Source organism: Apteryx rowi, unplaced genomic scaffold (assembly GCF_003343035.1).
Source record: "Apteryx rowi isolate R43461 unplaced genomic scaffold, aptRow1 scaffold_556, whole genome shotgun sequence".
NCBI classification, from domain to species: domain Eukaryota; kingdom Metazoa; phylum Chordata; class Aves; order Apterygiformes; family Apterygidae; genus Apteryx; species Apteryx rowi.
This window is the reverse complement of record NW_020450823.1, coordinates 508,941-535,997: the sequence shown is the minus strand read 5'-3', so window position 1 is coordinate 535,997 and position 27,057 is coordinate 508,941. Positions and strand designations below refer to the sequence as shown.

At 39.6% G+C, this 27,057-nt stretch overlaps 1 protein-coding gene across 1 annotated transcript in view; it reads right to left on the bottom strand.

The window, feature by feature from the left end:
- Positions 1-1,431: 1,431 nt before the first annotated feature.
- Positions 1,432-27,057, bottom strand: part of ANO2 (anoctamin 2) — a 194,667-nt gene continuing 169,041 nt past the window's right edge. Inside the window, exons 24-29 of the mRNA XM_026081614.1 lie at positions 24,198-24,346; positions 11,911-12,063; positions 11,753-11,805; positions 9,633-9,814; positions 3,284-3,389; positions 1,432-1,713 (exon numbers count right to left, since the gene is read on the bottom strand). Coding sequence (XP_025937399.1) covers positions 1,432-1,713; positions 3,284-3,389; positions 9,633-9,814; positions 11,753-11,805; positions 11,911-12,063; positions 24,198-24,346 — 925 coding nt within the window. The remainder of the gene's footprint in view (positions 1,714-3,283; positions 3,390-9,632; positions 9,815-11,752; positions 11,806-11,910; positions 12,064-24,197; positions 24,347-27,057) is intronic.

The following is a 27,057-nucleotide window of genomic DNA, read 5'->3' as shown; positions in this document are numbered from 1 at the left end:
TTAGTTTAGGCATTAAATAAAAAAAGACCAATTATATTTATACCTCTCATTAAATTACTGTGAGTTCTCCTAGAAGAAGAACTTTTCATCTAAGACAACAATGAAATTCTTAAGCTTCAGGACTATATAAAATAACATAATTATTTTAAAGAACAATCATATTAGATAAAACACCTGTAACTGAAGCACTTTTTTTAATATGTGTTTTTGATGGTTTTGAATGCATTGTTAAGAACTGATAAAATCAAAAAACGTTCTTTTACTTGAACTCTGAATTTCAAATTGGGTTAGAGTCAGAATCTCCAACAAAAGAAACAGATTTTTAAAGAAAGTTTTATTGCCTTTGTGACTGAATAAAGTTATTCATTAGATGCATATAGATAAAAGCATAAGTAGTGAATCTTTTTCAATGAAATATAGTTCTGCAAAATATTTTACAGTAAATGCACAACAGCACTTTTGTTATTTTACATGCAATGTACATGAAGATGTTGTCACAAGATTTACAGGGCTTGATTCCATTCTCACTTACCAGTTTCGCACTGGTGTTGGTTTAGTGCAGTGATTCTTCTTGACGCTGGCTGAATTCCCAGTCTAAGTGAGAGGAGAATCAAACACACAGGGGTTTTTTTTGTTTTTGTTTTGTTTTTGTTTTGTTTTTGTTTTGTTTTTGTTTTGTTTTTGTTTTGTTCAGGACAATGAATAATGATGAGCTTTACTAGTTCTATCGTCTTTATTTCATTTTGATGTATATTTTGTGGCCTTTCTGATCATTAGCACACACATTCAGGCTCCTGGCTAAGCAAAAGACAATATATCTATAGATGAAAGTGCTCAGTGGTTTTCAGTTCCTCCCGTTCCCACAGTTCCGTGCCCTTAACAACAGCCCTGCACTCTCTACAGCAACAGCACCAAATGGCAGCGTACATAAGGAAGGCACAAGGACTCCTTGAGATCCTACATGTTTATAAGCTATAAGACTGCAGCTTCAAGCCGTGAGATCATGCTTCGGGCACACTTCATTGATGTCAGTCAGACCTGCCAAAAGATGGATGTTGGGGCAGTAGTGTCCCTTCTCTTCCTCATTTCCCACAGGGTGTCTGCAGGAATAGGGACCGTGGCTGGCCCTACCACTTAAATTGCAAGAGTGAGGAGAATACCTATGTGCCTACCCAACTCACATGCATCACCACAAGGACCAATCATGGCCACAAAATGTCTTGCAATGACAAACTCTGAGAAGGCTGCATCCCAGACAGCATATCAAATGTTATGGAGAAACTTGCATATGGAGTTCCTAAGGAAGCAAAAGACCCTCTCCTTTTTGCTCCCTGTCTGTTCCTTGACTGTCCTTGTTCCAGTTTCAGAATCACATCACTTGTAAATAGATATTGCAGACATAAGCATAGCATATTATCTTTCCCTAAGGAGTCACACTTCTGTGTGCTGTGAGCTAAAGGAGGCAAGGCTGCCTTTCAGACTTCGACTAAACTGGCAGAAGCTGGCAGCTCGGATCCTTTGGCCTTTGGTCCCACTTTGGTGTCCATGCTTGTCACGTGTGATAAAGCTTTCAATCAGCTTCAGCTTTTCATGCTCTTCCTTCAGGAAGAAGTCAACAAGCACGCTTTTCTCCTTTTTGATTTGTTCACTGATGTCCTTGGGGATGTCAGGAATCATCCAGTCAACCAGAACACTGAGGAACATCACCAAATTCTGCAAACAGAACAAGAGAAGGGAACAAGAATGGAGGAATCCAAAATACTCAGACTAGAACAAAAACAAACATTCGCTATGGAACAAGGAGGCATGTATCAAACACGTTTTGCTGAAGATGCCTAATGTTAAGCAGCTGAGTAAGGCCTTACTTGAGAAACCACTTACACTTGCACTTAACCCCATCTCAGCATGGTGACTGAATTAAACATGTGCTTCAGTTAGGTCTGAAACAGGAATGGGCTTGGATTCATCACATGCATCATTGCCTAAGTGGCTAAAACAGCCTTGTTCTTTACAGTCTTTCAAAGGTGCTTAGTACTCAGCATCAAATTGGTTGAGACTGAGTTCAAAATCCATTATTATACGGGCAATATCAGAAAAAGCATCCCCCAACACAGTCATACCCCTGTGTTTCCAATGTGGCCTGAGCAAACAGCAGACAACTTTCATGGCCATTCTGACCTCAAATCCTTCTGTCTGCTGGCAGTAGGATTTGTGTACACTACTGCAGTGTGCAAGCCAGAATCCTGAACCTCAAATATCATGGCTACTACAGGTGATGGGCATATAACACAGAAGCAGGAAGAACAGTGGGCAGAGTTTTGCCTGTTTATGAAATCTATAGATAAACCATGCATTTAAATTTGTATTATGAAGAGACTATTCTGAAGATTGCTGTGTTGTGTAATGGCTCAAAATGTGTGAGAACTTTTGCTGACAAGGCTACGAGCAGAAACCCTCCATCCCTGTCCAAGACAATAGAGCTCATTAACCAGGTAATATACTCCAGCAGAACAACAGGTATGTTCTTTGAAGCCCAGCATATCCAGTTGTCTTCAAATATTTTGCAGGCATTAGTGGAAAGTTACAGCAGACAGAAGGAAGAAGTGGAAGAGGCCAATACAAACCAGACATCTTAGTAATATTCAGCAGGTGAGGAGAAAAGACAGGCAGATTTTGACATTAGGAGTGGGCCCATTTTAACTGTGGAGGTAACCAAGATCAGGGAGGAGAGCAGGTTTCTCTCATTCAGAAGATGCTATCAGAGCAAAGCCCTCACCAGTGAATTCTCCATATTCAAGGGGAAGGGATTGTAGAATGTAGACGGTGAAAGATCTTGGAGTATTTATTACCTGTTACTGTTTATTTCTTGCTTTAGGTAAAGAGCAGTGTTTCACAAGTCTACGTAACAGTTATGTGTCTTTTACATTTGACACCTCTGAGGGTATAAATGCTGACAGAGTCCACTTAACTGAAATGTTCAAGGGCCTGGAATGTTTTGGGGATCAGTGTTAGTGCCGGGGTTAAGGCAGGCTGTGGAGCTTCCATTTCATGAAGGAAAAATAAAATCTGTGCTTGGGAAGTGTGCCACAGTGCTCCAGAGGAAGAATCTGTGCTGCCGCCTACTGACACTGCAGAAGGCCCAGTAGACTGGGTACAAGCTCATCAAGTTGGGTGTTTGCAAACAGAAAAGTCCTATTGGACATGAATTCCTTTGACACATGCATTTCAATTAATTTATTATGTCATTTCTGTGACTGAAATTGCAATAGCTCAACAGACTTACCTGAAATAGAATAACAAAAGCCAAGCGAGCAGATAAGACCGCCCAGTATTGTTTAGAAAACTCATACTGGTTTTGGGACCAAGGTGGTTCTCTGTAATCTTTAAACCTGTCAATGAAGACAGCTCAGTTAGCAATCTCTTCCTGCACTAATTGCTTTGATTAACATGGCTCTCCAGTAGCCGAATCTAAGGAATCAATCCTCCAGATGTTTGTACTTCATCCCATATTATGAAATACAACTCCAGACTTAGATCTGGGCTATTTCCAATCAATTTAGTAAGTTTACTCAGTTTTTCACAGTTGTAACCAAAATCAGAATGTTGTTCTAATGTTGGAAATTTCCAGACTTTTCTGGATTTATGAATAATCTCTTTTTTGTTAGTGTTAAATTGATCTCAGTGTACACAGAATAAAGTATTGAAATTAAAGTATAAAGATAGTCTAAGGCATTTTCAATCCAAATGAGATAACCTTGCACTCATCCCACCTAAACTGAGATTTATTTAGGGAGTAATTAAGCCCACATAAGGTCTGAATCACACTCTGGAGGTTCCTGTCTCTCTCCATAAACAATAGAGGGAGCCAGGGGAAACACACTTCCTATACTAAGCCTTAGACAGGATAAAACAGAGTCTTAGTGGTTTGGTGCAAAGACTGATGCTTTTAGTATTATCGTCAATCATTTGGAAGTAAACAGCAGGATAATGAAAGTCACAGATGCTCCTAAATTAGAAAGGTTTGCAAACAGCAGGAAATACAGAGAGCAGTAAGAAATACAGACAGGAAACACAACAAGAATAATCTGGGGAAATGGATAATTAAAATAAAACAACTGAAGGATCTTGAAAGAATAAAGTTTGAAAGAAAATGCAGTGAAAAGTGGCTGGAGCTTATGGTGCCCAGCAAGTTCGTAGAAGCTTGAAAGATGACAGCAGCATAATATGACTTGTGTATGTATAAAAAAAAGGCAAAATGGGAGGTATTAGCCCTTCTCTGAGCATCTCAGGTAGAACCACACCTGGAATACTGCATTCAGCTGTGGGTATTTCAGAGGCAGTTCAGCAAGGGAGTCAATGGTCTGAGGAAACTGACTCACCAGAAGAGATTAAAGAAGAGCATATGTATTTCTCCACTCTGGTTAAGTAACAGCCACAGTTGGACATGATAATCATACACAAATTGTGCCTTTAGGACTGAAAAGAATCATTTAATGCTGTTCACAGTGTTTGACTAGGAGTAATGGGATGAAATTAAGAAAGGGAAAATCTGGTTTGAATACCATGAAACCCTTCCTGACAGTAAGATTCTTTAGACTGCAGAAAAGCCTCCATTGGGGAATAATGGAAGAGGTTCATATATAAAACCTGTCAGTTTCAATTTGCAGGTGTTCTTACCAAAATTACCTCCAGCTTCTGTCCACGTGGGCTTGCACTTTGAATTATGCATTTACAAAAACCCCAAAGTCATAGGAAATTCAGCCTGAAACACTGGATGAAATTCCACGCTGCACCTTTTGGAGACAAAGTACACAGGATACAGCCCCATGATGGCGGGGAGAGAAGGACGAGGAGGAGAAAATAACTTTAAATCAGGTCTGTTCTAACTTAATGAAAGAACTACCTGGGCTGTGATACAGACCATATTTTTGTTGTGTTCAGCAATGCGCACACAGCAGCTGAGCTCTCCTTCCTATCTTACACAGGTTCCTATTTGAGCCTATGCTGTGCCTGCACTTTGAGATTTCTCCACCAGTACCTCTCTGTACAATACGGACTCCCACATATTACTCAAATCTGCATATAAGGATTGCAGCCAGGGCCAGAACCAGTTCCATCAAATTCACTCCACCTGAACATCAAAATCAGGGAAAACTACTGAGCTTGCTGAGGATTGTGTCTAGCATGATAAATCAATTCCAACCTTGAAACTCAGCCTAGGTTCACCTGGAAGAGTCACCAACTGTGGTGGGATTTTCCTTTAATGTACTCCGAGCTTCACAAACTATGCAAGTGTTGCAGGACATTAGACCCCATGGAAATTTCACCTGGCTCAGTGGGAAATCACACTGCTTATGATGCCTGAACATACTTTCAACAGAACACCAGCAGGTGATTTATGATGAAGGGTAATATTGTCAGAGCTACAGACAAGGTGGCTAGGCCTCCTTTCCACCTCCCTTTTTAATTATGCCATAGCACATGGGACCTTAAAGTGCAATAATCCAAGGCTTTTCTAGCCACTACACTCTACAGGTACTTTCTTAAAAAAAAAACAATCCCACCTATCTCCTCAATTCCACAGCCCTCCAATTCTTGGTTCTTAAAATATTTGCTTCAGCAGATAAGCTAGGAAGAGCAAACAGCTGGTACTCCAAAGTCTATTGTGTTGCAAACATAGGAAGCATTTCCAATTCCACTGAAAAGAGACAAGAATGTGATGTAGTTGATGTGGTTTAAGAACAGAGCACAGAAAACTTCTGAGGGGAAAACCAAAAATGCACACTGAAAACAGAAAATTGTTGGGGAAGTTAAATGAGGATGGATGGAGAGGACTGGTCAGAGAAAACTGATCTACAGTCAAAGAGTTAAGATAAATATGTAATTATATTTAAGAACTATGTCAGGTGTGCAAAAAGAAATGCTAGTAGAAAAATAAAAATGTGTGAGTAGGTGGAATCATGAATAAGCCTAAATGAGCTGATCTATTTAATTTCTTTTTTTAAGTTGGTCTTTCACAAGAAATTGGGGAAAATATGACTGAATCACTATGAAGTTGTGCTTCAGTAATGCTGTATAGATGGGTTTACCAAACAGGGGAATATAAGAATTGCTGGGGGAAAGAAAAGAATCCACGACTGATCATTGGGTGCAGATGACAAGGATCCCAGGGCATTAAGAAAATTAATTCATTCAAGACACTCTATAAATTTGCTGAATATGGAAACAGAGTTACGTTAAGGGAAAAGTCTCTTTAATGACTGCATATCTGCTGCCTTTTTCTTTTCAATGTGATCAGCATGCTTTCATGCACTCCATTACCATATCAGATTATAAAGATTAAAAGTACTAAACCAATAAAAATGTCACACAATTTAGCAAGGTTTGCTTTTAATTTGCCTTCAGCTACACAGCTACATTTTGCTCTAAAAAAATCATCACAACTAATGCTGTGCACCAGACTGGCAGTACAGCAGTGTTTATTTGGAAGCAGTGTCAAAGAGTTCACAGCATTGTAGAAAATGCTGCTCAAAATATTTAAAGAATGCATTCTGAATATTCAGTGGGAGAGTTGTTTCTGGCTTTTTATGGTTATTTTCAAGATACCTTAATCTCTGGCAATGCCCGTAAACAGTAAAATTCAGACTTATTGTAACCACATTTATCTCCAGAGGTCACAGAAATCTAAGAATAGGAAAGGTCAGCTTGTTCCCAACATATTTGCCAGAAACAGAAAAGCAGATATTTTTTCCAGCTTGAGGGACACTGTTTGTTGCCTGCCACTTGGGAGATGAGCTAGATACCCCATGTTTTATCACAGTGATAGTTCTGGCCAAAGCAGTGACTTTGGTAGGATTTAAATAAAACGGGTGTTAATCCGAAACAGTGAATGTGCTTGCTGACATCTTCTCATAATCGTTTCCTGATAAGGGAAGAGAATTGCTCTCATGGTTGTTTCTCATTCAGAGTAGTACATGGTCAAACATTTAATATGTTTCTTATTTGCAATCTTTTTTTTCCTCAGTAGCACAGACCTGATATTCTCAGGCAGGGACCACTTTTAAATTTATGGTGGATTATTACCTTCTCCCTGTATTTTGGCTCTGTTGAATCCATGCTAATCTGAGTGCTGTGCAGCACTATTTCACCTGAGTGATTTTCTCTCTCTTTAACCGCTTAAAAGTTAGGGATCTGCTCCATCATTCGTCTAGGCCTCCCCTGTAGCTGAGGTAAGAACGTAGGCACATCCCAAAGGCAATTTGAAGCTAAGTGTCTGAACTTGAGGGCCAGGTTTCTCTCCGCATTTACTCTGCTTCCAGTGCCTGCAGAAGGATCTGAGATTCATCAATTTGATGGGTTAAAACTAGGTGTGATAAATACCACCTGCTCAAATCTGGGGAATCATAGGTATGGTTAAAGTTTTCTTACACAGGAGCAGGACATAACTGTGCACAGACTAAACTGAATAGTGCCAACTTTAAGACTCTTTGGGGGAAATTATTATATCATTATATTGAACATTTTCTTTAAGCTGGGTTTTTATTTGTAGGCTTGATTGAAAATGTTTGAAGTATTGCCATTTCAATAAAACTGGTTATTTCCTAAGATACCCAGAATGGGAAAAAAAAAAGATTCTGTGGAAAATAGGTATATACTCTACATTTAGAAACATGCAGTTATTTAGAAACAAAGGAAGGTGTCTGGCTACTTCAAGAAACTAACTAGAGTGTAATCCCTTAAATAATCAGTGAAGAGAGATGGACTGCTCTGAAGGGCAATTTATAACACCTAAATTAGAAGCCTAATTCCACAGTGAATTTCTCTTGCTGCTTTTAAGTGTCTGCTTATTTCTAAATTAATTTATTTTTAAAAGAGCAAAATCAGTACCGTATATTTAAAATGAATTAAATTATGTGGGGGGGGTTGATTTTTTTTAAATCAAAATGTTCGATTCATTTGAAATATTTTCCCTCTCCAACTTTAGCATGAAGACAATTTGCTCCTCAAAGATTTTGGTGCGACATAAGTGTATATTCTAACCAGCTTTAGTTACTAGCTTTCCTTGTCATGCCGAAAGCTGCTGTTACAGATTTGTAGAAAAGAGGAAAAGGCATAACTGAGTGGTAACCATACAAAAATCCCCAGCTGCCTTAGCTATATTACATCTGTATATACTCTGTAAATACAGTTTTTTTAAGAAACATTGAATGGCAGTTTTGTGGAAATATAGGGATCACTGGAATTAATAATGAAGAAATTTACTTGCTTATTCAATACTGATTTATGAAGGACAATGTATTTAGGTGGATGGGAGGAAAGGAGGAAAAAATTCTGGAGCTCTAACTAGAAAATGTTACATGAAATCTACAATACTAACAATATTTTCTGCCAGTATCTCAGTATTCAATAAACCACTATTGCAAGAACAACCTGATGCAAAGAGGTATGAGACTGTCACCTGTAAGATTTGTATCATCATTCTGCTTTGCTTGGCAACTGATTTTGTGGTCTTTGACTCTGATACTGAGAGGATATAGTGACAGATTTCCAGCACCTCACCAAATCTTGGCCCCTTAGCCAAAACTGATCTAAGAGTGATATTGCACAATGAAAGCAGAAGCCCCAAGACCTGAGTTTGAGAATGTAGACTGGGAAAGACTGAGGTTAAACTAGATATAGAGACATGGTAGGTTTAGATGGTCACTATCAGGAGCACAAATTGCAAAAACCATGGCAGGTATCCAGAAAAACAGTGGACATATACAAACACATTATACTTCAAAATAAAGGAGGCAAATTAAGGACCTTTGTTTAGTAGAAAACACATAAATAAAGTCTTGCCTTCCAAAGAAAATGGAAGACCAAATTATGTGACCATCTCTCTCTTGCTGATGCAGAGGCTAGGTCCAGTGTGATTTTCAAGCTTCCAAAAGGAAGGTGAGGCAGGCTCTTGGGTACAGCCCTGACCAGAGGGGTTCAGCTGTGTGCAGCCTTGGGCTCTTTCAATTGCACATATTTTTATGAAAAAGCAAGGGTACATTCAGAACCCTGGATCCATGTTAGTGATTTCTCATGCCAACTGGAACTATCCCATAGGTATCTACTCCCTGGGATTTTTTGCTTTTCCTGAGGAGCAGTGGGCTAGATTTTCTGGATATATTTTAAAGGAAGTTCAGCCTTGCATCCCCCTGACTGAAAAGATGAAGCTGAAATATGGGACATGTAGAGGGGGAAGGGTGCAAGTTTTAAAGATGGGCAGCCTATATTGAAAACTCGATCTCATTAAGTAAACACTGAATTTAGTAAAGAGAAAGAAAGCCAAGTTCTAACTACTGGGAGTCCATTTTTAAAACTGGATTCTGCTCCCATTGTTCTTGAAAGTTTTGTCTTTCAGGACAGAAAAGATTTCTATTTAAGTCTTTGTTTAAATTGTTTATTTTGTCTTTTAAGGCACTGAAAAAAAACCCTTCTAAGAACATTCTAAGACAGTAAGTACATTCTAAAAGCTGTACTCTTAAAACTACATTTTTAAAGGCACAAATACTATTAGTTCCCATTTGGAAAATTTTTGCTTAACAAAAGACCCAAAGAATTTACTTCACCTATGCAAAATGCCATTAGAACTACTTTACCTGCAGAATAAAACATCCTGTGCAAATGGGGAGTTTTCTGGCTGTGTTCCAACCTTGAGATGACTGACATTGAAGTATGAGAGTGTGTGATTGATGAAGCCATGCATGGTTCCATTTTGACTGTATGCGTATTGATACATAAGGCGTGGAATGAAATCAGATGTGACAGAAATCACAAAAGCCTGGGAGGCAAAAAAAACAATGCTGTGAATCTATGCTTAATGTGTTTCATATTAACTTAATTCAGGTGCTAATTTTCATGTTCAAGTAAGTTTAGAAAAAGTGATGAAGTGAGGGTTAAATGGCTGGATACAGAATATATAGTTTTGTTTTTTATATATATATATATATAATATTTTATATATATATATAAATATAATATATAGTTTTATAAATAACCTGCTCTCTCTCCAGGGGAGCTTGTAGTTAGGCAGGTGGATCATTTCTGAGAGCACAGAGTAAGAAAAGCAATTAAAGTATGTCTATTTTTCCAACTGCTTCCCTCTCTGGAACCATTAGGAGGTTTTTCACTAGTTTTTTTAAAAAATAGGTTAAATAACAGGCGTGCTAGCTTTGTGATATAATTTGGTGTAATTACACAGTGCTAACTCAGTCAGACCAGCAGAGTGCAAAGTATTCATCCTCCATTCACCTCTCTGCACCAGGACTTATGCATCTGACATCAATGGAGCTCATGCTGGAGTAAAACCGGTACAATTGTGAAGAGACACAGAAGTATCTAGATCATGTCAATAAGAATTCATTTAGTGCTGTATTTTGCCAAATAGTTCTTCTGACACAATACTGTTCGGCTTGAGTAGAGAAGCAGAATTGGGCATTCAGTCATTTTTTCAAATCAGGTGTGCATATATTTACATTTCTGTCAACAAGAATTAGCTAACTGACATTTTAATGGAATCCCCCGGAAATGCGGATGAACAGAGTTTGTTTGATACAGCAAACAATCAGGGCAAAATGTAAAATCTGAATACAAACCTGCAAAGTGCATTCAGATAAAACCACAGTTTTGCTCATCTTGCACAGATCAGTGCTGTAAGGCCTGAAATCTATGCCTGATACCAACATTATGGCTCTGTGCAGCACTGCACAAATTTCCTAACTTACGTCCAAGAAACAGCCAAGCTATATCTGAATACTGCTTCACCCACACCCACACCAAATAACTCTGCTTCTTAGGAGGCATTACAGTTCTCCCAGTTGTAATGAGAGCTTAGATACTGCTATAGAGTGCCGTTATGTTGGATGTGATCGTACTAAATAAATTGCATATCTCCTCTGCACAAGTTTCCCCCTCAGTAGTGACAATCATCTACCTCTCTAAAATGCTTTGATATCAACGAGTTAAAAATACTAAGTGCTATTATGATTAACTTCTAGGACACGAGTTGTTTTTATCTTAAAGCATACATAGGAAAATTTTACTTAAGACATACATGTAGACCAATAGACATAATGTATCTGTATACCAGACACATTATGTTTATATATAATCATTCTTGTTGGATTGAAGAGTATCTTTCTCAGTTAAGATTTTGTAGTTTGGGAAGTGTGTAAACTAAGTCAAAAGAAGGTACTCTGTTACAGAAAAACTCACTTTGCAGGAGAAAATATGTTTAGGGATATAACCATATTTGTTATAAGTGAATAGTATATAGCAGAACAAATGTTAATGCTTTTCCATTCAGTCAAGGCCTTTCTGCTCTGAGAACCCACTCTTGGATGTTATATTTACATCATTTTCATTCACACCAACAGCTATACTAGCAGAGTGACAGAAAGAGGCATATATATGAATGAGAAGCAGATCTTTAGCAATTAGCTGGATTGTTGCCTGCTTATGTCCCATTCATTAGTTGTTTTATATGAATTAGCATTCCTGTCATACATAACACAACGATACAGAGAATGAGGTGAGTGAACGGTCATCTCCTTTGTAATTCAGGTGGTGTTTTACACTTCCACAAGAATGAACTGGATAATTTAGATTTTATTGTATTTTATAGCAATTGAGGAAATTAGACATCACTTTTAAATTAGGTTGGAGGGACAAAATAACCTCTTAAGATCATGTCTAAAAGCTGGTGTAACCAAATACTTACATTAATGATAACTGAAAGCTTTCCAATACCACTCAGAATGTTATACCAAATTCCTGTAAGTGAAAAACAGAGCCTCATTAAGGGTTTTACTACCATGTTTTTTCTTCCTTATTGAATTCTTGGTGTTCTCATCATTGTAATGATTTTTCATTACCTACCTATATCTTTTGCTCTTACTGTGTCTGGCCTCCTGAGCTCAGTAACAAACTTCTTTGCATCAAGCCGAACTTCTATGATGTTGTTCAGAAGAGCAAAGAGTGGTGCCAGCGGGAAGGAGGCAACGAAGAGTGTGACAAAGCCAAACTGGATAACTGGAAGAGAAAGATGCATTGTCCTTGAGTACCTTTTGAAAGGAGCTGGCAAATCCAGCTAACAGTAAATCATTGGTGAGCTTTGTGACCGTCAAAACCCACAAAACTCCACGGTACAATTTGGTCCCAGTAATAAATATTACAAAGCAGTGAAAGAGAGAAAGGTTTACCTTTCTTTACCTGCAAATAAAGTGTTACACAAACAAGAAAAAGGGGGAAATCTACAAGGTGCCACTGTTTCTTCCCAGCACCCTTTCAAAGACTCTAGGACAATCTGTCAAGAGGAGGTACACACTAAATATCTTGCATTATGGAGGCATGAGCCTATGGTGACAAATACATGTTCGCCTCTTCTTATGCCAGTGACATCCTCCTTCTAAGTTAGAAGTCTTCTGTTTAAAGTCCTAGCAAAGGGGAATATTATTGTCACTCTTCTTCTGGGTTTGCAATTTGGGTAAAGCAGATGGGGAGAAAGAAAGCACTAGTCCAAAGGAATAAGTGGCGGCCCAATAACACATAGACCTCCTGAGTCCTCTGTGCTTGCTGGAATAGATATGCAATTAATAAGACTATTTTTTTCCTTGGGGGGCAGGAAAGACTCTCTCCCCTTGAAGTGGATGGCAGCTTTTGTATCATCTTCTTGTCTACCTTGACTTCAGCAAGGCTTTCAACACTGTCTCCCATAACATCCTCATAGACAAGCTCAGGAAGTGTGGGTTAGATGAGTGGACAGTGAGGTGGATTGAGAACTGGCTGAATGGCAGAGCTCAGAGGGTTGTGATCAGCGGCGCAGAGTCCAGTTGGAGGCCTGTAGCTAGCGGTGTCCGCCAGGGGTCAGTACTGGGTCCAGTCTTGCTCAACTTCTTCCTCAATGACCTGGATGAAGGCACAGAGTGCACCCTCAGCAAGTTTGCTGATGAGACAAAACTGGGAGGAGTGGCCAATACACCAGAGGGCTGTGCTGCCATTCAGAGAGACCTGGACAGGCTGGAGAGGTGGGCAGAGAGGAACCTCATGAAGTTCAACAAAGGCATGTGCAGGGTCCTGCACCTAGGGAGGAATAACCCCATGCACCAGTACAGGTTGGGGGTTGACCTGCTGGAAAGCAGCTCTGCAGAGAAGGACCTGGGAGTGCTGGTGGACACCAAGTTGACCATGAGGCAGCAATGTGCCCTTGTGGCCAGGAAGGCCAATGGTCTCCTGGGGGGGTGCATCAGGAAGAGTGTTGCCAGCAGGTGGAGGGAGGTGATCTTCCCCCTCTACTCAACCCTGCTGAGGCCTCATGTGGAGTACTGTGTCCAGTTCTGGGCTCCCCAGTACAAGAGAGATATGGAGCTACTGGAGCAAGCCCAGCAGAGGGCTACAAAGATAATGAGGGGACTGGAGCATCTCTCCTCTGAGGAAAGGCTAAGAGATCTGGCAATGTTTAGCCTGGAGAAGAGAAGGCTGAGGAGGGATCTTATCAGTATATACAAATATCTTAAGGGAGGGTGTCAAGAGGATTTGGCCAGACTCTTTTCCATGGTGCCCAGCGACAGGACACGAAGCAACAGGAACAAACTGAAACACAGGAACTTCCATCTGAATATGAGGAAAAACTTCTTGATCGTGAGGGTGACAGAGCACTGGAACAGGTTGCCCAGAGAGGTTGTGGAGTCTCCTTCTCTGGAGATATTCAAAACTCACCTGGACGCAATCCTGTACAACGTGCTCTAGGTGACCCTTCTTGAGCAGGAGGGCTGGATTAGATGGTCTCCAGAGGTCCCTTCCAACCTCAACCATTCTGTGATTCTGTGATTCTTTCCAGTACCAGACTACTAGTACCACAGGGTTCAGCTCTTAACCCACAGCACAATAAAATAAACAAAAAGACCACAAAGTGTTCTGAGTGAATTATGCCTCTTTCCTAGGGCATAGGATGATCTGTCTTCAGGCAAACACATTACGCTGCAAGTAGCTAAGGATCCTGTGTCACCCAACAAAGCACGATACTGGCACATGACTGTTTCTAAAATCCCTCCGTGCTCTAAAGAGATTTAGAGTACTACAGTAGAAAACCAAGCCACTCCAACTGAGATTCTTCAGTTTGGGGATGGAAGGGGGACATGAAGTATCCTTAACTCCCATTGCTTTCAATGACTTTTTTAGAGTACTTAGAATCGAGCTTATCTAGGGGGGTCTTATTTGTGTGTATCAGAACATGGAAAGGGCTGACGTGTTTTTGCTTCAAGGGGCTGAGAAATTACCAAGTTGCCTGAAAGGCTTTGTCTTCCATGGAAATCAAGAGGCATCAGTAGTGAATGCTACTTATGAGACAGGATCATTTCCCTGTAAAAACTCCACATTAGTTTAAGGTAATACATGAGAGAAGTGAAAGGAGTTTATTCCCCCCGCACACCCTAAAGAAACAAAAAGTAGCAGAAGAAGAAACAAACCAAAAAGTATGTTGCACAAATGCAAAGGCAGTAACCACAATAAAGTCCCACTAATAAATTTAACTGGGATTTACACTTCTGAATTTAATAATAGCAATAAAGAAAAAAGATTTGTGTGTATGAGGCACTATTTATTGAGGCTTCTTTTTCAGAAAATCTCTGTATAAGTTCTCTCTTCATTATGGGAGAAATTTTTTGCACTTTTCATGAAAAGAAGGTCTTTTCATAGCACCATTGTTTAACTTTACTTTAAAATCATTTCCTTAGGCACTGTTGTCACAACCCACAACTAACTGATAAACCAACTTTCTCCAGGACCTTCTCTTGCACACATCTTATTTTGTGTGCACAGATTGCAAGCCCTCTTATTGACATTACTGCTTTTCTCTTCCAAGTGACAATATATTTGCACGATAAAGTATTATCTTGTATTATAAGTGGCCTTTTGATTTTCATGCTCATTGCTCTGCTTTGGGATAAAGAGTATATCCTAACATATATTAAGATGGAGCTTTTTCAAAGCATAGGAATATTTTATCCTTGAAATTAGGCTTTTCTGAACATTTTATGTTCAGAGTCAGGAAAAGGAATTAACAAGGAAATAAAAACAGATGTTAGAACAGTGTCCCAAAGAACTGTGAGATGCTTAGAAAAATACATGGCTCCAAAACATGCCTTATTTGGTTTTAAGTGAATTTAGCAGGGACAGAGTTGAGAGGATTCTGTTGAAAAAGAAAAAGAAAAAGAAAAAGAAAAAAGAAAGGAAAGGAAAGGAAAGGAAAGGAAAGGAAAGGAGAAAAGAAAAGAAAAGAAAAAAAGAAAAGAAAAGAAAAGAAAAGAAAAGAAAAGAAAAGAAAAGAAAAGAAAAGAAAAGAAAAGAAAAGAAAGAAAAGGTATTTGCAATCCTTTGAGTAAAAACCACATAAGCATTTGCTTTGATGGTGTCTGCAGCCCCTTTTACTCATATCCTGGGAACATTCACTTCAATTATTTTTTTCAAGTTCACAAAAGAATGTTGAAGGTATGTAAAAGTCTTTTGGATAATTGTGTAAATATGTCTTCACAGAAAACTCTGTGCCAGAAGTGTTTGTGTGGCCATCTTGAAATCTCTTCAATGTTCCAGCCTCCTTTTTAAGCAAGTGTCAATGATCCGAAAAGCAGGCAAACCCTCCACACAAAATTAATCATGCCATGATTTAAATGGTCAGTCACATGTCTTGAGTAGTAAACTTGCAAATAATCATTCAAAACAAGCATTGTGTGAACAGCCTCAGCAATTTAAATGCGCCTGTTTAGTTTGGTCGATATTCATAAAAACAAATAGATCTACAAAGCTCAAAAGCCTGCATGCATTAAAAAAGAACAAAATTCACTGATGTGCAGTTCAGGCTGCACAGGCAACCTAGTCACAGCATCCCGCGGTTCTGCACAGGCCTGTTCACTCACAGTGCAAACATTTACACTGCTTTTTCAGGACACTCACAAAGACTGTTCTGTTAGGTACAGCTGGTGCTGAGACATCCCATTTTTGGCTGGAGGACTTGACTGCACCCCTGGAAAACCTTTTCACATTCACACCTATTCCACAAGAGCGGTCCATGCTCTTCTAGGATTCACATATAACCCTACGTGTCCACATAAGGAGCCCTGCCTGCCTCTGGTGATTATTCTCCAGTGCTTTGAGGCAGAAGACTACAGAGATCTGTGCAAGGAGTTGGACCTCTGGACATCCATCCTCTTCCACCTCCCTTCTCATAGGCTAATGCATTACTGCAAGTAAACGATGGGAGGATAATCATTCCTGTGCTAAGTGACATTCCAAGTCCTAAGGAGAAACTTTGCAATATACATCCAAGCCTGGCCAAGAAGCTAAGGAAGAGGTGTAATTTACTACTCTTTAGTAATAAATGTATGCAACAAGCCCACACACAACAGGCTGAGTTGGTATTTTGAAATCTAGCCTCATTATAGAGATTATAGAAAAATGCAGGTTTCTCTTCAGTGATTCCTTTTTTCTTTTGCTGCCTTACACATTGCCTTTTTGATGATTTTTCCTGCTTTAGGGGAAATTCTTCCAAACCTCTAAGACTAATCCTTATGGTAGTCAGTAGCTACAGACATTGGACCTGATTGTTTTCTCCTTAAAACACAAAAGGGAGTTTTGCCATTGATTTTTAAGGGAAGTCAGATGATGAAACCCTTTATTATCATTTCTCTTTAAAAAAAAAGAAAATGTTTCCCATTAATTGCCACATGAGCCTTGGACTCTCAGGTGGTTTAGACTGAATAAAGGAAGACTGCATGAAATAAGAATCTGAAAAATCATTGCTGATGTCAGTTTTTGCTGAAAAGTCAGTAGTGCTATAAACCTTACACATGCATGGACACCATTCAGTTGGTTTTGGAGCGGATTTTTTAAAGTTTGCTTCATTATCAATATTTATTGCTCCTCTAAATGTCAACTTCTTGCCAACTCATATCACTGCAGGCTAGTTGCAGATGTTGCAAACTTGCTACCAGCTGGATGAGGAAATTGCTATACATGCTACATACTTTGTGAATGTATATCATCTAGTATATTGGACTGGGTCAAAAGGCTTTGCACAGTTTTAGAAACAGGAAGTACTGATGACAAATTTGACACTTTTGTTAATAATGAAAACTTATGTTTAAAGATTCATTGGGAAAAATTTTTAGATTATTCAGAAACTTTAAGAGTGTCTGCTTTCAGTTTTCTGCTAAGAAATACAAATATATATCAGTTAATAATATCAAAACAAACCATGGTCAGAAATTTCACTGATGCAAATCAAAACTATGTGAAGACGTGCTCTTGACTGAGAAGGTCTGGTCAAGAAATAAGCTCAGTGCAAATTTCTGACTGAGTTCAGCTCATTGAAGAACTGACCCACAAAAGATTTCCCCAAAGGGAAATTTGGAGTTTATCATAGCGAAATGCTAGCCCCTTCCTGTCACACTGTTGGATCTGTAAAACGCCTCTGAAGTAAATGGAAGTCTGTCTGAGTTGTAGACTTTGAGGTCCAGGAAGCATCTTAGTGGCATAAGTTGTTAGCTCAATGCTTTAAAATACCCCCTTTACTTTCTAGAAAAGCAAAATGACAAATGACCAAATTTCTCTGGGTATGTCTTCCTGGGGCAGAGAGAGCTCTCAGGAAGTTCACAGATTTGTGAATGGGAAGGAGGCATGTGTAGTGAGTAGGCCAGTGTAAAGCATCATTTTCCCCAACATCTAGTGCAAATGATGAGCAAGCTGTCTACAAAGACACATTTTTTTTCCCTTTGGGTTGGATATCACTCCTAAAATGGTAGGGGAAGGCGTGGTCTAGTAGGTGCTGGCTAGAGGACACCTAGAACTGGGGATCCCAAGGAACAGTATCACTAAGTGACTGGTTTAATTTAAGGTGATGTTAAACATCCTAGTCTAACGGAACCTTATTTATATTTAAATCCTGAATACTCCCAGTTAGTACTGTATGTGGCCTTTTAAAATGCATGATGTGAAAGCTGACGCTCCTGGGGCATTCTAGCTCAGACGAGCTATAAGACAAAGATGGCTGTAGCCTGAATGAGTGTAAGAAGCTCAGATTGCTCTTCTTTTGCCAACATTTCCCTCTTTCATGTTGTTCATTCTTCATGCTTACAATTAATAGATTCATCATAATCAGAGGCACCAGCTCAGTGCTCCCATTAACCATCTCACTACCCCTTGATTTAATGGTTGTAGTGGCTTTGCTGAGATGTAGTACAGTGACTACCACTTTGCAGAACAAACTCCATTGAACAAGGGCAGAACCACATTTAACAAGAGAGGAAAATACATTTGCTCTCACTTCTTCTATTCATTTACCCAGATTTAAACAAGGAGAGAGAGAAAAAAAAAAAGGTCTCTGCAAGGCTTTAGGCTTCCTAATATAATAAATCAGAATAAAAGGAAATCCCAGTAGCTTTGAAATGGCCATTCCAAAATGGAAGGGGGAGAGTTATCATCAAAAACTCCTTTCCTTTTGACATATACTGCAAAGCACACCCCCAGATCGCTCCAAACACTGGCAAGTAGTGCCTCACGAGGGCTAGTCTGCTTCATCAGGGGATGCAATAAGAATACATGTTTTGGGGCATGAGGAGTAGGTTACACTTCAGGTCTCCTTCAGAGAGGGCAGATGCCAAGCCTTTTGATGGAAATAAGTAGAAGAAACTCTACTGGGTACAAAAAATCAGGACTTCCTGGTGATTGGGGTATAGCCTAGCAAGTGGGAGACTTCAATTCCAAAGTCACTGCTTTGAAAGAGGCTTCTTCTGTAGTCTTCAAGATCTCACCCATCTTTAAAAGTAGGATCACTCTGGCCATGCAAACCTGAATGTAGTAGACATTCATGAACAGATATGGCTGGATATTCACAGAGGAGTTATCTGGCCACCATTGTCTCTTCATGAAATCCCATCATCATCTGGGTGGGGGAACCCAAAGGCTGCAGTAGGCCAAATCTCATTCAATCTCTTATTCAGCTTCTTCTTTCCTAGTTGAGCAAATAGCCACAATGGGAACTTGCCTGAGTAAAGTCTGTGTGAAATCAAAGTAAAACCTCAGAATTTGGTTCTAAAATAACAGCCAGATTTCTCTCTTCCTCTCCTTTAATATCTACCTCTTCTTAAATCCCGGTCATACTGTCATTTTAAGCAATTCAGAAAATTAAAGCACTTCCTCTGCACTTGCTGCTCTGTTTCCTTTCCCTCTCCCTCAAATCAATTTTAGAGAAACAGGTAAATAAGCTACATAACTTCTTCCTGCCTCTCCATTTCAGCTTGCTGCACTTCAGAGCAATCTCATCTGACAGGTTCAGGGCTGCGTGGCATGTAGTGTTTCCTACCCGCGTGGGTGGTCTAAGTCACTCCGCAGCCAGTCTGACAGCTCAATATAGTGCTGTGGACTCAGCAGTGAGCAGACTGGGGAGGTGCAGCTTGGGTTTCATTCGCTGCACATTTGTCTTGAGTCTCACGGACAGGGCATAGCTTGCTGTGGGGCTGGCATGCTAGAAGGCTCAGTGAGCCATTCTTTTCACTTGAAAAACTGATTCTCTCGTTGTAAACAAACATTTGGATTAGTAATTCAACCATTCATTTGCAGGGTTTCTATCTAATTATCTCTGAATGGTTGCAGAATAAGGCCCTCCGCATTGTTTATCATCTAGGAAAAAAGGGACTAATCTAAAAGACAGGCTTAGTGTCCAATGATTTTTAACATCAGTAACTCAGACCCTGATAATGCAAGTTATTCCAACAGAGCAGACCTTTGCATGGTGTCCTCATCAATGAATCAAGTGTGATTTCCTATACGGACATCTCTAATCATGGTGACAGCATCACAGCAGCTTCCATAGGAGTTTGCCACAGAGGATGGAGAGTGGAAGGAGCTTTCTCCCGCACCTTGAAGCTTTGCTTTAGGTACAGCTATAATTAGGGGAAATCACCAACATTCACTGGCTTTGGAGAGCGGGTTATGTTCTAATTCATAACCCACTCAAAGCTCCATTCCATTTCTGCATCAGTCAGACACACTTCATGGATATCACAGAGTGCATGCTGCAGTCTCCTACCCTGTGGTGGACTTCCACCCCAGGCTACTCCCCCACAACACTTGAGGAAGTCTCGTTCCTCCTTACACTGCTAGTGGCTTTGTGCTGTAATTAGCTATTCGTGCTGCAACCGATCGCGTGCTGTAGCTCCCAGAATGAATAATATTGACTGCCACAGATGTGCAAGGGCAAGAAATTAAATATTTATAAACAGTGTGTTTTTTCTGTTTGTTTATTACCAATAACTAAAGGTCCTTGTCCTTAGAGAGTACTTGGTAACTAGGAAACTTTGGATGTTAAAGTGCAGACATTTCTGAGTTATGTCTGAGCATAAAAACATGTGAAAATGTTTACAAGGGGAAATGTCTATATTTTTTTACCATTGTTTAACTCAAAAATTGCAAAGGAGTTTGCTCAACTTTCCAGGAGGAAAAATCATCTTGGGCTGAGATAATGCATAGAAAATTTCAATGCTAAAGGAGATTTTTTTCAACAAAGTATGGGCATGTGCAGAGGGGGATAAGGTAATAGAGGCTGCACCACAGAGCCAGATCCTAAGGTGAGTTGAAACAATTCTTAGTGTACCTTGAGATGATGGCAGGTGAGGGCTTCTTTACATCAATTAAATGCCATTACAGAGGCTAAAGATCTGATCCATAAATATATCTATAGAAAGAGACCCCCAAATCTTAACTATTAAATTAATTATATATATATATAGTTACATATATGCCTATACATACATGTATATATATTTACATATATATATGAGTGTGTGTGTGTATATGTATACAAAACCATACATGGTATCGACTTTTTCTGTTGTAAAATGCATTCTCTTTCAGATGTTTTGGGAATAGTGGCTTGTTAAAACAGGAGTTGTCATGTACAATATTTAACAGATGTCTGGTTTTAGATAACATGCCCATTGACAAGCTGTGGTTCTCTCCTGAATACTTTTATGCCCTAAAGCTTGGGTTTGCCTAGATTATTTCTTTCCTTCCTCCTCCCCCACCCATACCTTTCCCTCTCTCTTCTCCCCTTGCCTCTCCAGGGTCTACTCATGAGACAGCCACAGGGCTGAGGGGTACACAGCAATTTTGTTTTGCATCTGTGTGTGAAGAGTCTGGCCTCTTATTTACTCCCTAACATGCCTGTGTGCTGCTTCCTCTCAAGTTTGTTTCCCTGAGGACTGCTGAAGTTGGATGTTATCCCAGGACTGCATCACTGAGTTATTTGGCAACTATTTGCACCTCTGTCCTCCTGGGTTCTGTTGAATCATAGAGATACTCCTTAGAGCTTATACCAAATACAATTCAGAATGAGAAAGAAGGCATTTATATATTTCACTGTGTAATTCGCTATCAGATTCTTGGTATTTATTCTCTGACAAACTCTTCTCCAGTGTAGTTCTTTATCCCAGTGTTTGAACTGCTCCTACTGGAGCAGTGAATGCGTGGAAATGCATGATGACAAATGGAATCAAACAGTCTTAATGAAAAGTGGATGGAGGAAGGACAGAGGATTCCTTGCAAAGCAGAATTAGACAAAAATGTCTGGTAGTTGGTATTCCTTTCTGCATCCCTTTGCACAGGCCAGATACTGTACTCAGAATTTCAAACATCATTTTGTAAGTATCACTGCATCTTTGGACAATGAAGTTATATTTTTTCTTGAGCAAAGTGCAATCAAGATGCCAAAGGGACCATCTCTTCCCAGTTGTAACTATCGAGGACATTGGCATAGTACTAACCATGTTAAAACCAAACCAAATCATGAATGATATTTTCATTGAACAAACTCAATACTTTAAAGTTTCTTTCAAATAAAAGCCATAGGAATTGAATCCTTGACTTCCAGGAAGCAGAAAACTCTCTAATGCTATATCTCAACTCAGTTACTGTGGCCATACTGGTCTCAGATCCTAAATCAGAGTCATTAAATAATAATCAAATGTTTTGCCAAGTCAGATATCAGCAATCCACACCCCTAACAAAGAAAGCATATATTTCCTCTCTTACAGACATTGCATTATGAGAGAGGCATTTCTGAGAAGCAGCAGATCCCAGCTCCTGGATCCCGCTGAGTAGAAACCAGGAACTGCTGTCTCACTGACTGTGTATTTTCCAATAGTGTGACTGGTGGCATCTTGCCACTTAAGAAACAGTAGAACCTTCTGGGTTTTCACCAACATGCTTAATTTCTAATGTGGAAAAGCAAACTGTAGACTAGTACACCAACCTTGAAAGAGTACTGATCCCTGCCATAGTTTATCAGCAATTTGTGTAATTGTGAAAACACAAGTGCATACATAAACATGGATGATATACACATGGTGGGCACCTGCTTTACATAATTAGAACACTGCTGACTTTAATAGAGTTGCTCCCACTTTATAGTGGTTTGAAAGATGACCAAATATCTGGCAAGTACAAACCACTAGTGACATCAGTCACTCCGACAGGCTGATGCATGCAAGTATGCATATGGTGTTTAAGAAGCTAGAGAATGTGCTGGTTAATGAACTGGTCTGAAAAGTGGGAGACTAAGAAATAATTCCCAAGTGTGCCGTAGGCTTCCTTAAGAAGTGTGGCCAACTCAATTTCTCTGTGCCTCAGCTCTCCATGAGTAAAATGGGAGTAACAATTCTCCAGTCTGCTCTCTTTCTTAGCTGTTCTAGAAGTTCTTTTGGGCTGAAAGTTCTGTCATTGTATATCACTGCAGATTTTAATTTAAGCATGGCTGGGAACACTGTGTACATGATTCAATCTCCAGTAAATGGTCAGTCATGAACTGACTAATCTGAAAAGATATTCCTACAGTTTTCTATTATAAAGAGCAATGTTTCCATAAGAAAATACATATGTATGTTTGGGGATCTATGTATTTTTACTATATTTGAAGCATTAATGAACAATTTTAATAAACTTGGGAGGAGTTACCCCAGAAGGTTATGCTGCCATGCAGAAAGACCTTGACAGACTGGAGAAATGGGCAGAGAGGAACCTCATGAAGTTCAACAAGGGGAAAGCCCAGTCCTGCACCTGGGAAGAAATAACCCTATGTACCAGTGGTTGGCCCCAGTACAGGTTGGAGCCAAACAGCTGGAGAACAGCTTTGCAAACAAGGACTTGGAGCTTCTGGTGGACAACAAGTTGACCATGAGCCAGCAATGTACCCTTGCAGCAAAGAAGGCCAACAGCCTCCTGGGCTGTTGCCAGGAAGAGCATTGCTAGCAAGTCGAGGGAGGTGATCCTTCCCATCTACTCAGCACTGGTGAGACCACATCAGCAGTACTGTGTCCAGTTCTGGGATACCCAGTACAAGAAAGAACATACTGGACATACTGGAATGACATACTGGGGGTGAGTGGGGGTGGAACACACTGGAGGGAGTCCAGCATAGAGCCACTAAGATGATTAAGAGACTGGAACATCTGACAAATGAGGAGAGGCTGAGGGAGCTGGGATTGCTGATCCTGAAGAAGAGAAGGCTCAGGGGAGATCTTATTAATGTGTAAAAATACCTGAGGGTGGAGGGATGTGGAATTAAAGAAGACGGAGCCAGACTCTGCTCAGGGGTATCCCATGAAAGGACAAAAGGCAATGGAAACAAACTGAAATACAGGACGATCTATTGAAACATAAGAAGAACCTTTTTTACTGTAAGGGTGGTCAACACTGGAACAGATTGCCTAGAGAGGTTGTAGAGTATCTGTCCTTGGAGATATTCAAAACCTGACTGGACAAGGTCTTGAGCAACCTGCTGTAGTTGACCTGCTTTGAGCAAGGGGCTGGAGTAGATGATCTCCAGAGGTCCCTTCCAACCTCTGTGATTCTGTGATTCTGTGAATTCTATGCACTGTTCTCAGCTGGGGACCCTCAACTCTCACAATACAAATATCCACAGCTACTAGGTCTCATCACTGCTGCTACACTGGTAATGTGGTAGAGTCTCATACCTCACCTTTCTTACATGCGATTTTTACAAAGCTACAACAGTGTTTTTTTCCTTCTGTTGTGCTAACTTATGACATATATGCTACTTTGGTCCTGTGGAAAAGTATGGTTGTTGAAGAAAGGGAGAAGGAATTCAGAAATCTTACTCATTTCCATGTATTCTGGAGTCAGCCCAGTGAAAGGTTCCAAGCTGTAGTCAAGATCCCATTGCTGAGGGTCCTTCAACTGGTTGGTGTTGATTTCCTTTGTCTCAGTTCTTTCATCCTTCAGCTTCCTGAAGAGCTTCTTTAACTTCCTGAGGAACAAAGAGCCAGACTGAAACAATTTTTTTTTTTCTTTACAGGATTCGGCCCAACTTTTTGCTCTGCAATACAAAATGTGTATCACATTAATTTGGTGCCCCACAGGCTTATTTTGCACCATCCTCTGAAGTTATGGTGCTGCTTATTGCCAGATGACAGGCTGCTGGATGAAATAGTTCCCATGTTACTGTGTCACAAGGTGAGTTACGATGGCATAACACTGCTGCAATGGAGTTGAGCCCATTATTCTTTAATAATTATTTATCTTGAGATAGATATTGAACAGACATCTTCTCAAGACTTAGATGCCTTGGGCAAATATTATTAATAATCTCAAAAACATCAGACTGTGCATCTCTCCCTCAAGAAAGAAAGAAACAAACAAAATAACAGAAGATAATGTGAAACCTTCATACCACATACCTAGCACAGATGCACTTCTCTTTCATATTAAAACTTGGGAACTTCCGTATAACATATCTTTAAGGTCAAAAGGATGGAACTTATTTCTGAGTAGGAATGCATTGATTCCTAAACCTGGTGAACTTATGAACTTAGTAAAAATGTCTGTTTTACAAAAGAAGAGGAAATGAGCTCATTTGCTGATAGATCTGCAGCACTGGTAGAAAAGAAGTCTCTCTTAGATGCTGATAGGTCCAAATCCATTTATGACTTTAAAAATGAATATCATAACTTAAAATCAGCCTTGTGATCAACAGAAAATACATACAGTTTCTCAGGTTCCAGTGTTCTTTGGGCACAGGAACATATACTCGAGTGTATTTAAATAGGCCAAAAAAAGTTGCATACGGAACTTTAAAGAAGAAGCTGTATTTTCTTCACCCAAAACAATGCTACAACTAAACATATACCTATCAAATGTAAACAATGTCTTAATTTTACTAATGGCCTTTCAGCTTGAAGGAAGTCAATTGCCTTGTATCTGCCTAACATCCAAGCAGAGGTCAAATGGACAGAGAGAATGAGATTCATAACAGAGTTTTAGCAAGGTCAGTCAATTTTGGTCTCATAATGATGTGTCATTCCTTTCGTGCACAAACAGAAATTCTATTTTAGTCACTTCAGATTCAGTAACATAGAAAAGTGCTCATAGAAAAGTGTTACTTGTGATATATATGATAACAACCTCTTCATGACTCCACTGAATAGCTGATACTGGAACTCAGTGGGAAAGAACTGGAACTAGTTAGGACTTTTCTGAAAATTTATTCCTAAATTACTGGAAACTACATAATTATAGAGCTATTAACATCAAACTTGAAAGATTTCACTGTATTTCTGAAGTTGTCTTTTTTCCTGAGAGTTTACTGACCATATATAAGCCAAAACATGCAATCTATGTAAATCCTAGAAAACTTACTTCACCAGGGATTAGATGCCTTATCTACTTTCACAACTGTGTAATCTACCTTTAGGGACTTTTTGCAAGAGTTTAGAGGTTCTAAACTTGTATTCAGTATGCCTTAGTGTGCTTAAACGCCGAAACATTGAACTAGAACCGAGCCATTGTAATGGTGAGATTTGGAAATTCCTGATTTGTGATCAAGAAATATTTCTGCTATCTGAAGAGGATACATCTTGCAAGACCAGATACACTGGTGAGATGTCCACCCCTGAAGCAGAAAAGCAAAACACTTTCCTACCAGTTCTTGAGTAAACACAGATCAGCTAACTTTCCCAGCCTCCAAAGATCAGAAGAGCTTATATCTGACAGTCTCATTTTGATCGTGCTTTACAACAACAACTGTCTTTTTGGCTAGACTATAAATTACTCACATGGATGAACAATTATTTGTGCAAGCAGTCTCAGTAGGAACAGTAGTATCAATCACTGTCCCATTGAGATGGGGATACAAATTTCATGACATAGCCATATACATGAACTTCATAAGTAGCATAATCTCAGTGTAAAATGAATCCATATATAAAAGAAGAGTAAAGAATTCCCAGTGCCCTCCATAGATGACATTTTAATTGTACAAGCATGATAACTTTGTGCTATTTTACGCACTGAGAAATTCCCGTTGAAAAAATGTAACAGAGTAAGATATTTCTCCAAAATTAAGGAAGCTGAATCAAACATGAAGATTTATACTTGTATTTCCTCACTTTGCAGATGAAGTTTATCTTTCACAGATATGCATAGCATAATTTTATAGCTCTTCACATATGTGCAGTATGAGTAAAAATCCAGATTAATTCCAGTGAAGTGTTGCCAATGGTATAAGCAGGATTCCCCCACAAAACTTTCTCCCACAGCTTGCAATAAATCCTTTGAACTAGAAGTGTGTGGCCTGGAGACAGGAGCACATAGGCAGATGGTCGGGGTTTTCATTTGTACCTCCAGTTAGCAAAACCATTTTCTCACACCCTAATTTAAGTAGCAGGGCAAGGCTGGCTGGCAAACACTTACACTAAAGACTTTGCTGGCTAGGTTTATTACTTTGTTCATGAAAATACCCTGAGTTATGCAGGAACACTAGGTCATCACATAGACCAAAGCTTGATAGCAGCCTGGAAATGACCACACTGACTTCAGAACTTCTACAAAGTCTGGTGTTATTGGGGGTCCCTTCAATTTCATCACCAGTACAGGGGTAAATTGGATATTTGGGCTGAGGAAATGGAGATCAGCAGACATTCTCAAGACAGACCTAAATTGTGTCAGGCCCAGGAATACAAA